The 15,996-nt window shown below is 43.8% G+C and overlaps 1 protein-coding gene across 2 annotated transcripts; it reads right to left on the reverse strand.

Annotated features, from left to right (window-relative positions):
* Positions 1–585: 585 nt before the first annotated feature.
* ism1 (isthmin 1) lies at positions 586–12,435 on the reverse strand. Of its 2 annotated transcripts, none has more exons than XM_023278034.3 (6): positions 11,492–12,435; positions 5,323–5,538; positions 4,234–4,486; positions 2,520–2,663; positions 2,303–2,392; positions 586–1,979 (listed from the first exon to the last, which is right to left on the reverse strand). In XM_023278034.3, the coding sequence occupies exons 1-6, from the start codon at positions 11,627–11,629 to the stop codon at positions 1,462–1,464; spliced, it is 1,359 nt and encodes a 452-aa protein (XP_023133802.1). In that variant the 5' UTR covers positions 11,630–12,435; the 3' UTR covers positions 586–1,461. The 2 variants fall into 2 exon arrangements, with proteins under 2 accessions (XP_023133802.1, XP_023133801.1); XM_023278033.3 differs by having other exon boundaries at positions 5,323–5,541; positions 11,492–12,434.
* Between the last annotated feature and the right edge of the window lie 3,561 nt (positions 12,436–15,996).

The raw sequence follows: 15,996 nt of genomic DNA on the forward strand, positions 1-15,996 counted from the left end.
CGAGCAGCGCCTCAGGGGTGTGGAACGTGCTGGGGCCTGCTGCATTATAAAGACAAGCCCTGCACCCGGCCAGCTGTGCCGTACACAAGACTGCAGGAATGAGGGCACCATGAATGGCTTTCTCTGTGTGACAATGACTGCAGCACTCAGCGGAGAAGGAATGGTCAGAGGTCCCTGCCGTGGACATGCAGCATTGAGTGTGTGTGTGTGTGTGTGTGTGTGTGTGTGTGTGTGTGTGTGTGTGTGTGTGTGTGTGGGCACATGTGTACACTGAGAAATTACTCAGGAATGTGAGGATGCATGCCAAAGACAAAGAATTTGAGTCGCATTCAAGGGAACCTTACTCTCCTCGCCCTCTGTAGAAATATCACAATCCCATCAAAAGGCCGGGCCTGACAGCCACACTGGATGGAACTAATGGAAGTCTTGTGCACTGGCTTAAGTCCGTTGGAGGAGTTCAATTGATGAGACGCTTTTTCTTTTCCCGCAGATGAATTTTCCTCCGACAGCAGGAGAGAATAGCAGCGAGTGAAATTTGAAGTGAAGATCACACACACATATTTTTTTTCATCTAACACATTAAACTGACTTTTAAAAAAATTTATTTATAGATTTATATCTCAAAAATCTTTCCGTACAGTTGAATTCACACATTCTTTACGCTCTATTAGGGTTTAATCCTAACTTGAGACATGCATATCGATGGCAACGTGCGAACTGGAGAGGAATCTCAAGTTAGCATTCAGCCACATGTGAATCAGTAACCACAGTCATAGACACCCAACTCAGACACAGCTACAACTTAATAAATACTTTACAAAAATAATGCAGGCTTTTTTTACAATGAAGATCTGCCTCGGCAACACAAGGGACACAGTTAAATTACAGGGGTAAATTAATGATTTTTTTTTTTTAAATGTGCATGCTAAATAAACATACTCACAAGCTTAAATGAAAACCTGGATATTGTGAATGACAAAATGAAGGATAACCCTGCCCTCCCTCCCCGACACATTCCTGAGGGATCGCTTTATTCTATTACCACAGGCCTCTCCGATTCAACAAACATAAAGAATCTACGGAGACGAACATCTAAACAGACACTTCAACAATAATAATTTTCCCTTTTATCAAATATTAAGTCAGTTTTCCCTTTAGTGACCAAATCTGAGTTACAATTAGTAGCAAGATTACTGGCATATTTCATAAAAAATTTAGAAAGACAAAGTTTTGTGTCTGGTTTCGATGAGAGAAAGTTCCTTGTGAGCAAGTAAGAAGGGTTGTGACTCTTGGATTTTCATTCCTCTTGGTTCCAAAGAGCAGCAAGTCTTTCCTCAGAGCCTAAAAGTTCTTGTGTTATTTGACCTAAAACTTAATAAAAATGGTTTCAGCACCATTTCTGAGGTTTAGCTGAATACTTAAGCAGTGTTTTTTTTTCTTTCCTTTTCACTCTACAGTGGGCTAGAATTCCCTCGCTTCTTCAAACTGTTTGTAGTAGTCCTCATCCTGAGGGTTGTCTGGACACTTCTGCCCGTTGTTCGGCGGCCTGGCCTGGTTGTAGCGGCTCCAGTCTCCTTTGCAGATGATCCAGGGCAGGATGTCAACCTTGTAGTGCAGGTCGGCTGAGAACTCTGTGCTGATGAGGTTGGGTGTGCCGGCACCTTTGCCGCGAGTGATGAGCTTCATGTTGTCGTCGTAGCAGCAGTGCTGCGCCGCCAGCGTGGTGGATTCAAGGGTCAGCATGGAGCGGATGCAGTAGCGGGCTGTGGGCTTATAGATCTCCAGCTTCTCTTTAGGCCCGCTGGCGTCTTTCCATCGGAAGTCTCGGCGTGTAGGGGCGTCGTGTACGTCCGCTGTGCTGTACGCCACCTCGGTTGGGTAAGAGCAGGGGCAGCTGGGAAGATCATTTGCTACTTTGGTCATGTACTTCTTCAGGAAATCGCTCTTGCAGTTCATCCAGCGCTCGCAGCTGTCCGTGTCTGGAAGAAATGAAGGCACTATTAAATGCAACATCTCCTTTCTAGCATTAGAAGATGAAACCAAAAGTGTGAGAAGGTGTAATATTTAACAGGGAGGTGAGGTTATTAGGACCAGACAGACAAAGACAGAGTGAGCAGCGGCATACTGTGCTCTTCCTGCCCTGCTGCACATTCTCTGCACAGTAATGGAGCACCGTGCGAGCATGAGGAATGCTAAGTGTGTGCAGGAGCGCTGCTGCCAGATGGATGAACTGCCTTTGATAGTGTAAGAGCATCTGAATGAGGGATAGTCTGGAGTAAGACAAGAGCAGACAAAATCTTACCAACACCAAAGAGCTCTGTGGCATTGAACTCATCTGTTCCAGCTAACAGGCTCACTTCAGTAGCTGCTGTCTTGAAGGCATCTTCAATACCTTTAGAGAGATGAATGCACAGTGAAAGATGGATCAAAGGATGAAAGAGTTGTAAATCTGCACATGGACATAAAAAAATATATCCCTATGTAAGCACTGTTTCTGTGATCAAAAGACGAGATGTTACCTGGGCAATTGGGCATATCACAGGTTCTGGACTCTGTGGCTGTACAAGCATAACCACAAGACCTGGTTCTCTTCTGGTTGCCATTTCCACAAGTGACGCTGCATGCTGACCAGTTACTCCAGTCACCCTCTCCGTCCATATAGTCTTAGATCAGAGACAAACAAAGAGAGATCCTCAGCTTTGATGCAGGCCACATGCTGAACTTACTCAGGCCCGTTAGCATGCCTCACTAATAATAAGTGGGGTTAGGACATGAAAAGGGAAGTGGGGGAGCACACTTTGGCTTTGCTACTCAGCCTGTCTGCACACACACGCCATGCTGTACATGCTAACGCAAAATTGTTGAGGGGAAAAGTATGTGTTCAGTCAGTGAAGGAACTGGAAAGCATTTTGCTAACAAATCTACAGGGGATCCAGGAGGCAATTTACAAATAGAAATTTTCCGTGCTGGCGGAGCATCCCAGACACAGTGGCACTGGACACCGTTCAGCTGCTGTATCTGTGATTCATCGGTTTGGAAATGGGAAGTGAAATGGCAAGAAATCCTCCTTAACTCCAATTATCATTGAGAGCATCACTGTAACGTGTATACATGGAAACAGTTACATGAGGCTCTACGGCCACGTCACTCCACCACCACCGCCACCATCACTGGCCGTACCGCACGCATGCACACACATCTTGAAAGCAGCACTCTATCAATGAGAAGAATTAATGTGGGCATTCTGGGATGGAAGCATTTCTGGCCGGGCTCCAAACCTTCCTATACACCCCCTGCTGCCATCTGCCCCTCATTACGAGCATTTTGTGTGAATACAGGCCAGATAGCCATCTACCCCCCCCCCCCCCCCCCACACACACACACACACCCCACCCCCCCACCCAAAGAGTGTATTGCGGAACTGGTGGCTGCTCAGCCTAAACTCAGAATTTATCAAAACCTGATAATAACCTCTGCTCAGACCACAGCTAAATGTGCTCTGAATGGCCTGTGATGGATGACCCCTCACTGCCTGTCCACAATTACGATTATTAAGTTTAAAACCAAGACAGTAATGATGACAAAATATGTCCTTATCCATTAGTGTGGTATGAAATAAAGGAAGAATGAGAGCTCACCACAGCGATAAGCCAGAAACATTACGCATAGTTCTACAAAAAAACCTTATAAAATCCTTGTCCTAACCACTGTAGTGCAAGTGGATAAAATGACATTTTCCACAGCACACGCATTCCTGTTCGACCATGTTGGTTTGGGCATGCTGCAACACGGGCCGGACACATACTGTACGACAGTTAGCGTAAATTCTTTCACGGCAGATTTATCTGCGGGGTTACTTTTGGAGAGTGTTGTGAGAATGGCGTGGAAGTCTAACAGTGCTTCTGGCCCCATTCCGGTTACTAAACTTTGATGTAGCGAGGCGTTTAAACTGTGTCACGTAGCTAGCTCCACATCACAGAGGAATCCATCTCATAAAAGAGTGTTAAAGGCTTCAATCAGGGGCTCCCAAAAGCTTGCCCGGGATGACTGCACTTATTATGGTGACAGTTTAAATCAGCAAATCTGCAAATTACAGATTCCACATCACACTATGGCCATCTGTGGAAACGCTGGGGACCGGCGCTCAAATAAGAGCCTATGGACGTGGCTAAATATTCTGCAGCGTGCACTCATTTCCTCCCAAACTCCTGCCCTCCCTGCTGTCATTCTCACCATATTCAGTCTGAGTTTTGCTTCCCCTCCTGTCCCAGTCTGCTGGTGGACGGAGGAAGTTGCTGTCCTCGGTGTTGCTCCCATAGGAGCGATCCTGCTCCTCCGTTTGGTGAGTGGTGGAAGAGGAGGAGGATGAAGAAGTGTGAGGCCACCAGTTTCTCCAGTTAGGTGAAGCCCAGCTGGGTTTGCTTTCCTTACGGAGGCCTTTTTCTGGCTCGTGTCCCTCCAGTCCATCCACCACTTCTATGGTCACCTGTATTAAAGAGGAAAGGTCAATTGAAAGTTGATATCATCAAAGGAGCACCGATTTTCGATCGAGTGCAGTAAGGTGGCACTTTCTGATACCCCTACTCACAATATTACTCCCTCCCCACTTTTTTGGCCCTAACACATGTGCCTCCCAGATGAGGGGGGAACACCACTCCTGCCCCGCAGTCACCCTCCCACCTCTCGGCCTCTCTCCACCTAAACACAAAGTTCAAAGGGCTACTCAGCCTCCTCCAGACCATGAAAGCCAGATGAATCCCAGGATCAAAGACGCCCCCCCTCCTCTTCCTCCGTCCCTCCTCCCACAGCCTCACGCCCTTGCTCAATTGGTCGCTCTGCTCTCTTCCCACATCTTGAGATGTTAATACACTTTGTTCATGCTCGAAGTTAGCAGTGATGCCCTCAGAAATGGAAAGACCCCCCTCGCGGGATTAGACAGGAGAATGATTTAAAACATGGCAGCGGTTACTCAGCCATCTGCATCATTGAGGGACTTATGGGTGAGGGCTCGCCACACATTTACATAAGCTGCCGTCTGTCTTCGTGCACATGGGTTAGTAGTGAGGCGCTGCTGGTTAGTGTCTTCCTTTTCACGTCATTATGATTGACGTGAGGCTTCAGTGTCTATCTTAAGCTTTACTACAAGCCAGGAAGTGTGTGAAAGGGGAGAGGGAAGGGGGGAGAAAAAGGGTGTAGTGATGTGCACCAAACTATTCTCCGTCCTCCTGTTTGCTCTTCCTGTCCTATGTGCTTGAGTAGCCATGTCTTCAGTGAGTGAAAGCATCAAAGTACACTGGCAGGTGCACTGACACACATGATCACCTGTATGTTGGGATTCTGTCCATTGATGTCAGCTTTGGAGAGGTCGGGAAAATTGTGCAGATCTAGGAGGAAAGCTCCGGGGCCGTCCTTGTGTACATTGCTGCCTTGTGCCCAGGGGAGGGTTGCAGGCCGATGGGCCAAGCGGTGTTCTGGACCGGACCTCCGGTCTTCAGGAGTCAGCTGGGCGGAGGAGCTACTTTTTACATTTATGTTGTTCTGCTGAGGAGAGAGAGGACAGTAATGTTAATTTACTGTTAGTTTGTGCATTCATGTGCATAGTGCGTGATTGGAAAAAAAATCCCTTCTGTGAAAACGTTAAAACTGAGAGGCCCTCTGAGTCCTCTGGCATCCCCAGAGTCTGCACACTCAGCAACATTAGATTGATCTCTTATGTTGACAGAGGTTCACGTGGCCGTGACCTCCGTCGTAAATCCTGCGGACAGTGGACTCTTTACTACTTGGAAAGAAAGAAGGAGCCGCTGAAATAGTGGGACAAACATCACGCTGTGTTTTGTGCCTCTGCATGGTTTCACCAAAATATAATCTGTCTAAAACCTGCATTCAGAGACTGCATATTTTTTCCATTTATAACTGGCAGAGTGTGCTGCTGCTGCTGCTGCTGCTGTTTTACTTATAGTAATATGATGTGGACATATATAGCACGTTCTGGTGCTGGATGGGAGAAAACAGCTATGTAAGGCTGTTGGTTTTCCTGCACTGGGGCTATTCAGAGAAACCTAAGCAAACACTGCAAAGTAATTACATCTGCTTTCTTGTAGACAGAAAAACATTTGGTCTCCTGACAGGGGTGTTGTAAATTCATCCCAAAAGGACAGTTGAGGCATATGTCCCCTGTCAGGTATGCACAGAAGGAACAATTATTCCTCAATTGGACAAACAGCCATAAGTAGTCAGCAATCATCCATTGTGGGGTGGCAGAAAATAAGATCAAAGAGAGCCATCAATCATGTTCCCTGTTTTCTTTTTTCATGTCCCATTTCTTCCTCCCTAGTGTTTTTGTGGCCGGGCTGAGGCCTGAGAATATGGCAGCAGAGCTGTACGGTTGCGGTGGCCAGTCACAGACAAAGTGTCAGCTCAGCCACATTGTGGTGGGTATAAAAGCCCCCAGTGGAGCTGTTTGTGTCCAGCCAAGGTGCACTCGGGGGCAATATAGGACGCTGTAAATGGAGCCGCACAGCAAGGGAGGAAGGATTATAAATGTACATGTAACTTGTATTAAACCGCAGAGGGGACAGCGGCTGCACAGAAAGACCTCCATATCCATTTAGCATTACTCTTCTGGATTCGCAACCAGAGACCAGATGGAGTTAATATGATAACGAGATGGATTTCATAGAATTTCAAAACTTTCTCATGACGTTTTTTAATGTGAGCTTTTGCCATAATTACAGTGATTATACACATGATTTTCAGACAGAGGAGTTCTGAAATGTTGCCTGTAGCCACCAAATGAGAAGAGGAAGAGGTTTTTTAGCATAGATAAGAGGATCAGTTGCTTTTTATGAGAATTTACGTTCAGAATCATAAAATTTGAGGGTGAAAAGATTCTGAAAAAGCAGATTGGAGCTCAAGCCACAAGTGTCTTGGTTCCACAACCAAACAATTATGGCTGAGCGCTCAGCGCAGAAAAACATCATTTCAGCAGCACAGTTGGTGCCTCAGCCATCGACCCTTTATGTGAACATCACAGGACTCTCTTTGGTTCTATCACACGTACTTGGACTTTGAGATGCCCATGTGATAACCCTGCTTTTCAAGTTCCCAGTCTTCAGATTTCACTTCAGTGGCTGTAATTGAGCTCCGCTGGGGGAGCGACCTCGACAGAACACAAGTTTGATCACAATGCAAATACAAACATGCAACACAGTAAACACTTGTGGTTGGGATCATCAGGGTGGTTTAGATTCTTATGGATTTTAATAGCTTTTTACTGCAGACTGAATCAATTTCTCTTGAATGACTACAAATACTAACTTAAATCTGCTGTCTGAGAACACATTTCACGCCACCATAAGACCGTGAGGTGTTTTCAATTACACTTGTTTAAGGAAATTCACCCAGAGACGAGCGAAACACACACAAAAAATACTGCTATTGCGTTATGATTGCCTCCATGAGTTTAAGATGCTGCAGTAAATATTTCAGAATACACAAACTGTGAAGCCAGTCACAGTGTTTGCAGGCAAATTAATCCTCCATTATCCAGTCTAATCCTATCTGAATCTTCTGTAGTGTCATATTCTGCTGTATTACACATGGCTGGCAGATTTTTTTTTAATCCTGACACAAATTTGGTTTATTTAAAGTCAAAGTCTTTAAAGTCTTCTGATTAATCCCAGAACAACTCTCTCTCTCAGTATGGGAGCCTTCTGAGCTGAAGCCTGCAAGTAAACATGAAGAGTTTGTCAGTTTATGGGCAAATATTGGTAGCTTAGCAGCACTAATGTGATTTATGTGCGAGACATGTATTATATCGCTTAGGACATAAATAAAATTAATAGGAAAGTAACATGAATCAAACTGAAAGCCTTTCGTAAACAACTGGAACCATCTAAACCAATCAGGCGTCCTTTCATTGACTTTCAGGATTACATCAGTTTTAAAGCTGTTTATATCATATGTCACTGAACATTAAGGCTGAACAATACACAATAAAATCATATTGTGATATTTAACAGATACTGAGATTACAATATGAATCATGTATCAGAAGGAATTATAATTTAATTTCTTTTCCATTGAAAAATATAAAAAAGTAATTTTTACTGCTTGTACAACATCCCACGTGTGAATCTATAACTGCACAAGCAATAAAATAAAAAAGAGCCTGTAATAAATCAGCGCAAATAAAAGAAATGTTAAAATCATACATGTCTGAAGAAAAAATATACATAACTGATCTTAATTTCTAATCAGATAAAACAGTTTTAGCTGATCAATAATATTACAAAACAAATACGAAAAAATAGCACAATGGACTGAGTAGAATAAAACTTCAAACATGTTAGGACCATCATAACTCGCAATGAAAAGCAGGGCTAATTGATTTGGATTTACATATTGCACTTGGGCTTATTGTGATTATGAAAATATTTTGATCAATTGTTCAGCTCCACTGAACATTGAAGGATATTTTTTCCTGTGCGTATTTTTAAAGCAGTTTTCTATGTAACATCTGTTATCTGTAAAAAATTACACAGCTTACAAACTGAGCCATGTTTAGCCCAGGTAAGCATGGCTCATAACAGCCTACTGCAATTAGTGACAAAGTAATACAAGGAAAAACATACACACAAGCACATGAGTTATATATTTTCCTAACTTTGGATTTCCCACCATATAGTGAATTCAAACCAAAATTCCTGCATTTCCAAGCCACTTAATCTCATGTATTAGCTAGTATTACCCCCACAGACCTAAGAACCAATGTCACTTCTTTAAAGTATTAAACATTTTCATTTATAGCATTTGAATAGTCAAAGCAAAGACAATAAATGTCAGTGGACGGCTTAGTGCCTCACTTTTTGGTGCCAACTGAACAGATGGTGATTTTCTATCAGTAAGCACATCAGAGTCTTATCTTACCCAGTATATAATCTTAAATATGTTGCTGTGATTAAAGCCTTGAACTTGTATGTAAATAGGAAATGTCTGAGGTTGTCCGACTGAAGGCATCCCATCCCCCAGCCAAAAAAGACATCTAAGCTGCTTTTTCCTGCAAGCACTGACATTTCCCTAAATCTGTATTTCCATCTGGGAACTCAGCAGTTCATGCTTTTTGTCTTAATCAGAATCTAAGCAGAATGTTTGAGGAGAATCGGAAGGGTTGAAAATTACAATCAGACATCATAAAGGGCTGGCAGTGGTGAATTAGTTGTGTAAAGTCTGTCAGTTCCATATAATGTCAACATAAACACCTCTCTCTGCCTTTCCCAAATGACTCTCAGTGGAGTTTGAAACTCAAGCTAATGAGAAAAATATGTTGTTTTCTGAATTTTTTCCTCCTCTTATACAAGCCAGGCTGCAGTGGCGCACAGGAGAAACTCATTTAAATGTTCAAAAATCGGCAGTGTTCCTCTTTGATGGCGGGCTGCTTTACAGTCCCTATCACTCATCTGAGAGTCTCCTCAACAAGGAACATGCTTTAATTTGGAGATCAAAAGTGACACACCAGTCCTCAGTTCATCTGGGGCCTCCCAGGATGTCACCCCCTCCTCCTCCCCTCCGACTCCCAAAAGCCATGAATGAACACTTGCACACACAAGCCACCCCCTCTCCCTCCTCACAGTATCTCTTCTTCTTCTTCTTTTCCCGCTTCCCCGTTTTTCACTTTGTGAGGAGCTGCTTAAAGGGGCATGACTCTATTTTCAATTGGGAGCAATTCAGGGGTCCTTCCCCCGGGGAGGCTGGCAGGAAATGAAGGCAGTCCACATTGTGCCAGATGCTTTTCAGCACTACACTTATGTAGGTGGAGGAGAAAATCATCCTTCCCCTGTCAGACGCCTCAGACGGGTAAATGTTTATTTACTCGATGAAGCCGGGAAGACACAAGGAGCTCTTGGAAAGAAAAGATGCAAATAAGCTCAAGAGTAGAAAATTCATCATTTAGTACAGTATTAGCTGTTGAATTGTGTTGAATTTGTAACAATATGCTAAATGTGCAGTGCCACGGTGGCCTTCCGGGGGCCGACATGCTAATGTGTCGTGGACCAAAGAGTTTCCTGTCTCCACTTCAGGTGCACAGAGCTGCATCCTGTCATTTGTGTTCCTGTGAATGGCATTTTAGATATGACACCTTGGGATGACAATACACCCCCTGGGCCGTGACAAGCACGGCTGAAAGATGACATCACCGTCTTCAATGGAGGGTTAGTGAAGCATATCTGCACATAGTCTGAGCATTCATGAGCAAAAAGAAGAAGAAGAGAAAAAAACATTCATGGCAGAATCGCTATGTAAATTTGAACTAATGACAAAAGGAATGTTGAAGGTGGGATGGGTGGTGTGCGTTTAGGTATTTTGACTTTGATTCCTCAGGAGAAACTCCCTGCTGCTCCTCATCCTGCTCATCCAAACCAACATTTGGCTGTGTGACAAATATTCGATAAATTCCTGGAATATTTCCTGCAGCTTTGCATGGCCTAATATTCAACAAAACACAGGCTTGCTGTTGCATATACGCAGCAATGGCAGCGATAGTGGAGATAAGAAAAAAATGCCCTTTTACCAGGCTCTGGTGAAGTGAAAATTCTTTCCATTCATTTCCCCAGAGCCCTAATAAAGGCATTTATAAAAGGACCACCATACCAGTGGGCATAAATACGCATTTATCACGAGGAGAAGAAGAAAGTATTTCAGTAGCATGCTAAATATACATCAAAAAGCAGCTGAAGGATGCTTAACACCCTCTAAAAAAGCCTGTTGATCCCAGGCCCATCTTAACCCTCGGGTCAGGATTTGGGGCTCTACTGGAGTCTGTGTGCTTTATACTGATGTTAAAATGGGCAGTTAAACCATTAAAGCTGTCTTAAGTGGTGTCATGTTGACAAATGTCTCCCTTGTGAAAGTTTGTTGAGGCATGTTCTAAAGTGGACCTGGAAGGCCTCATTAAAAAATGGAGTCAAAAGAGTTCCAAAGCTTGATTTTTTTTTCTTTTTTTTTTTTTTTGGTAAACATTATCGAATCTGATCAGGTTGTGTGAGTACAGTTGAGGATCAAATAAGAAAGTTTAAAGTGTGATCAGAAACAGGTTGATGCCCGACACTCCCTCCTGGCAGGACTGGGGCACCTTCAGGGGTTCATCTCTGACCTTCTGCCTTATCAAATGAACGCCTGGCTGACAGTGATGAGCCCCTGATGACAGAGATGTGCCTGCAGCCAGCATTTAACCCCCCAACAATAGGGAGGTGTGTCTGGTGTTGGGGAGGGGGGCTGATCTCTGACCTGCCTCTTCTTCTGCCCCCTCTTCTGGCTCCCAACCACTCCCCAGGGACACCCATTGGGAGACTGCATCCCTGTGTGTCTCCAAAGGACCCCCCCCACCCCCCCGGGGGATGTGGGCTTCATTTCACCTGAGCTTTTTAATCATCAGATCTTAGATATGACATTTCGCATCAGGTGTCCCCTCCAACAAGTCTCCCTGACTCACCTCTCTAAGTGTCGCGTCCTGATCCAGGCTCAGAGTTACATTTCCTTGAGGCAGCGGGTTGCTGCGCAGCACTGTGATGTGCAGGGTGAGGAGAAGGAGTCCCAGGAGCAGCAGCAGTTCCGCCGCCAGACGCACCATCCTCTTGACGCGGCCGCTCTTGGGAGCCTGCGGTGTGGCCGGAGCTCCGACTCCGCCTCCTCCCGGTGCAGAGACTCCAATCTCCGGATCCGCCGGGGACGAGGAGCCGCAACACCACTTCGGAGCCACTTCGGGAATCAGAATTGCAAAAAAAGAATGGAAACGGATCGGAGGAGTGGAAGTCGAGTAATCTAAGAAACTGCTGTAGTTTAATTTGGATCCAGTTGTTTTGTCCTAATTTAAAAAAAAAAAAAAAATCCCCTCCTTTATTTATTGTTCATACAGTTTGCTTTCAGCCAAGTGTGAGCTTCTTTACGCAGATGTGCCAGTAAACACAGCGGAGTGAATCCTGCGGGGCTGATCCAGCGTGCAGCATTAACACTTTCCGCTCTTGGTGCGTCCTCGTCAGATCTCCAAAGCTAAGGAAACTTGCAGCCCTGTTGCCCCGTGGTGTCCCCGCCACATTCCCAGCCTCATGCTACACTTTTCTTCACTTCCACTCCTTCAGCTTTTCCTGTTTTGTCCGCATTCTGCGTGTATCCAGCGCACTGTCCGGTTGAGACCTTTGGAGAGAAAAGTACAGGTAGCTGGGGTGAAAAAAATGCAACACACACAGATCTTCCCAGTTTTAAGACTTCGCGGCGGAGTTGAGTCAGCTTCAGAAATCATCCATTGCTGTGGATTGTGGGCCCACAGAAATGCAGAGTCGCGCTGGTGTGCGTCTCCAACAAGTCCTGAAGGGGGAAACTAGTCAAACCAAACCAAACTACGGCTTCACTGGGACACACGCTGGTCTTGTGCGCTCTTGAGGTGGTTTTATACCAAACGCCCCTGTGCAGGCGCCCTCCCCCTGATTAACTCTTTCGTCCCTCGTCGCCAAACTGAAGCCCTGTGGTGGATTTAACATCACATACCCTTATGAAGACGCAGAAAGTTGTATCAAGTTTTACTTTTTGCTCCTGCAGAATAAGTGGTTTCTCGTCACAACGTTAAAATGGCAAAGAAATGTAACTTTATAAACCGTTATGGCAGATTTCATGAAATATCCTCATTTTGTTGTGCATTCCAGATAACTTCATATCCAAAGAATTTACTTTTGGAGGCAAAAAAAAAAAAAGTCTACACAAATGCCCAATAAGGAGTCCCTGATCAGCTTAACTACCCTTGGTGGTCCCCGGAGGCGCACCAGGCGCACAGGCGCGTCGTAGCGCAGAGGAAGACACCCGAAGGCGCTTCACAGGAGGTCTGCCTCTCATGTTGACATGTGTACAGCAGCAGCCTTGTCTCAGTCTGCCAGTGAAACGGAAGGTGCTGTAACACTTCACTTAAGCAAGACAAATGGTGCGTAATGTGATTAGCCCTTGTGAGGCGTTTTATTGTCCGCTTCAAAGCCCGAGGCCGCTGCGTCAAATTATGCACCAGGCAGGGATGCTGCTGCTGCTGCTGCTGCTGCTTCAGCATGGGTGACAGTTCACTGATCCTCCGGGGCACGCATTCCCCATCATCTGTCACCTTTGAAGTCAATACGTTCACACGTGGAACAATGATGTTACTGATGATAACTAACAAGATCATGTTACCTGGAGGTGTCACGGATTATTTGTCAGTGTGGTAACAGCAGAGTGTGAAATCTCTCCAACTTCAGCTGAAGGCAGAATTCAATCCACGGCACAAAAACATAGTGTGTAGGCCTGACTGTAACTGTAAAATAAGCCACCTGCATAATTCCTAGAAGAAATTCTGAGGCCTTGAATTTACCTCAGCTGATGGAACTTCACTGCGTCTATCAGTCAGAAAACACAGTGGCAGCTTATTTTCATTCTAAAGTAGGCCAGTGACCAAGATAGTACTAAGCAGGATAGATGTTACCCAATAAAATATTTAATTCAGCCAAATATACCCCTAAATCTCAAGCACAGCAGTCTCACAAATATGTGATGAGGCTGATCAAATGTTTGAATTGGGCCAAAAATACACAATAAATGCTCCATGTCATCTTCTTTTCAAATGAAATACATCACCAGCAGCTCGGCCTACTTCATTATGCCCCCAGTTAACAAGTGGTTCCCAGTATACAGCTTTACTGCAGTCTTACTTATAGCTGAGCTGTCCAAACCATGTACATCTGTCCCCTGCCTGCCTCACTTCAAACCTCCCTCTCCAGAATAGAAAAATCTCTGTCTAAATGGAAAACAGAGAGCAGCGAGAATGGCTTGCCTGCTTTGGACACAGTGGTGGACATCAAAGGCGTAGCAGAGGATCCCCCTTCAGAATAGCAGCTACATGCCATTCCAATAAGTGCAGTGTATTTGGATCTGCAGTTCAAAAGAGGCTGGTGCAGGCAGGCAGGTCTCTGGGGCCTTGCCACCAGTAGTCTGGCTGCACAGATGTTTTGAATGCCAGCGCCGACCATTTGCCACTTCTGCTGAAGCTGAAGGCAGTTACAAGTGATTGGAAGGAAGCCTGGCAGGACTCGTGCTTCCCACCTTGCCTGACAGTCGGTGTGTATTACCCAACGCTGTCACTTTGCCTCACTGGCCTGTTTGAAATGGACACCGCTGCAGTATAATGATACTATAACAAAGTCCTTATGTTGATGACAACTGTATCTTTAAAAATAAAACAGATAAAAATAAAAAAGGATGTTTAAAAAAAGATTGTTTCCTCAAAGATTCGCAGGAATGTTTGAATATTAATGGTCTGGACAGATCAAGATACATTTCATGAAAATGTGCAAATTTGCTGCTGACAAATACTTCATTTTCTTAAAAAAAAAATACAATTATACAATCCGAACTAGACACATTTAACCCTCCAAAAAATATTGTTCCCATGTCTGAAAAAAATCTAAAAATTCAACAAAAAAAATTCCCCAAATTTCTGAAAATTTGCAAAACCTTCAAGAAGAAAATTTCAATAATTTCTTGAAAGTCTCCCTTAAAAGTTTTAGGGGAAAAAAATCCACCAAATTTGGCAAGACAATTCTTGTAAACATTTTCAAAAAAATAGTAAAAATCTTCCCCCCAAAAATCCTAAAAATATCTAAAGTGATTACACATATATCAGTAAAACTTCTTTTTTCTTTAAGAACATTCAGAAAAAAAATCAACCAAAATCCAGCAAAATTCGCTGGATTTTGTTTTGTTTTTTTTTGAATGTTCTTAAAGAAACTTTTTTTTTGTTTTTTTGTTTTTTTTTTACATTTTTTCCCCCACCAAAAAAATGTTCAAAAATTTCTCAAAAATGTTGAAAATGTGGAAGTTTTAATGGTGAAAATATATTTTTTCCCACATTTTCAAACTTTGAAACGGGCCAATTTGACCCGCAGGATGACACGAGGGTTAAAAATCTGTCTGCACCTTCTTTCAAGTTTAGGGTTATATGAGGCTTCTGCCATACAAATCTGTCCTCCAGCACTCCATGTGATCCGGCTCCCCACATCTTAAATCTGAATACTAAAGCAAAAAGCCTCCATCATGCCGTACAAGCTTAATTTCTTTCTCAAAATTCGTTGTGAAATATGAGATTCATAGAACAAGCATTCTCCCTGCTGTTCAACTCTGCAAAAATGTTGCTGATAAGTCTCAGCAAGTTGGAATTTGCCTTTCTGAATAATCACAGCGGAGCTTAGTGTTTGAACACTGCATGTCTGTGATGCACTGAGAAGGAGTTCAAGCTTTCGAGTTTCTCTTTGCACACATCTGTCTTCAGCTGTGAGCCTGTGATGAATTTCACAATGTTCACATGAAGACTGAAGGTGAAAGTAAATAAGAATTAATAACAGACATCCGGAGGACGTTAGTGCACCCCGATGCAACATTTGAGGCCACCCTTCCCCATCTCCTACAGATCTTTATGGAATAGTACATTGGTATGACATCACAGATTGGAGGATTAAAGTAACTGTTTTCTATTGTTTCTGGCTATAGGAGCCAGATGTGAAATATTCACTAACAGAACAAAGTGATCCAGTATAGGGAACAGATTTCAAGAGTTTTCTCCTTTAGGGGAAAATGAGCTTTTTTCTTTAGTGTATATTTGCAGTTTATCTGCTTTTTCCCAAGAGACGTATATTGTAGTTTTACACCATCTTGTAAAATGTGATCACTCTGTTGTTTATGCAGAGAAAAATACAAACATGGCAACGTCCTGAGGAAAAACAAGTGTCGACTAGACCCAATCTGACACACTGTGAAAACACATTTATCATCCATCTATAATCCTTCCGGTGTTAATCAAATGATTACCCCATACCACGAGAATTTGGAGTTCAGCGCTAATTGCTAGGTAAGGTTTCTGTTGGCTCAGGTGCTGCATACTCTGCATGCTTACCTTCACAACTGTTATGCAGTTTGTGTGGGAAAGAG

Source organism: Amphiprion ocellaris, chromosome 16, assembly GCF_022539595.1.
Source record: "Amphiprion ocellaris isolate individual 3 ecotype Okinawa chromosome 16, ASM2253959v1, whole genome shotgun sequence".
Classification (NCBI taxonomy): Eukaryota; Metazoa; Chordata; class Actinopteri; family Pomacentridae; genus Amphiprion; species Amphiprion ocellaris.

Bases quoted from the DNA above. Each gene is read 5' to 3' on its own strand.
- ism1 (XM_023278033.3), bottom strand. From the start codon at position 11,629: ATGGTGCGTCTGGCGGCGGAACTGCTGCTGCTCCTGGGACTCCTTCTC. The intron at 5,542-11,491 runs GTGAGTCAGGGA...CTCTCTCCTCAG, and splicing joins AGGACGCGACACTTAGAGAG to CAGAACAACATAAATGTAAA. The intron at 1,980-2,302 runs GTAAGATTTTGT...CATTTCTTCCAG, and splicing joins CACAGAGCTCTTTGGTGTTG to ACACGGACAGCTGCGAGCGC.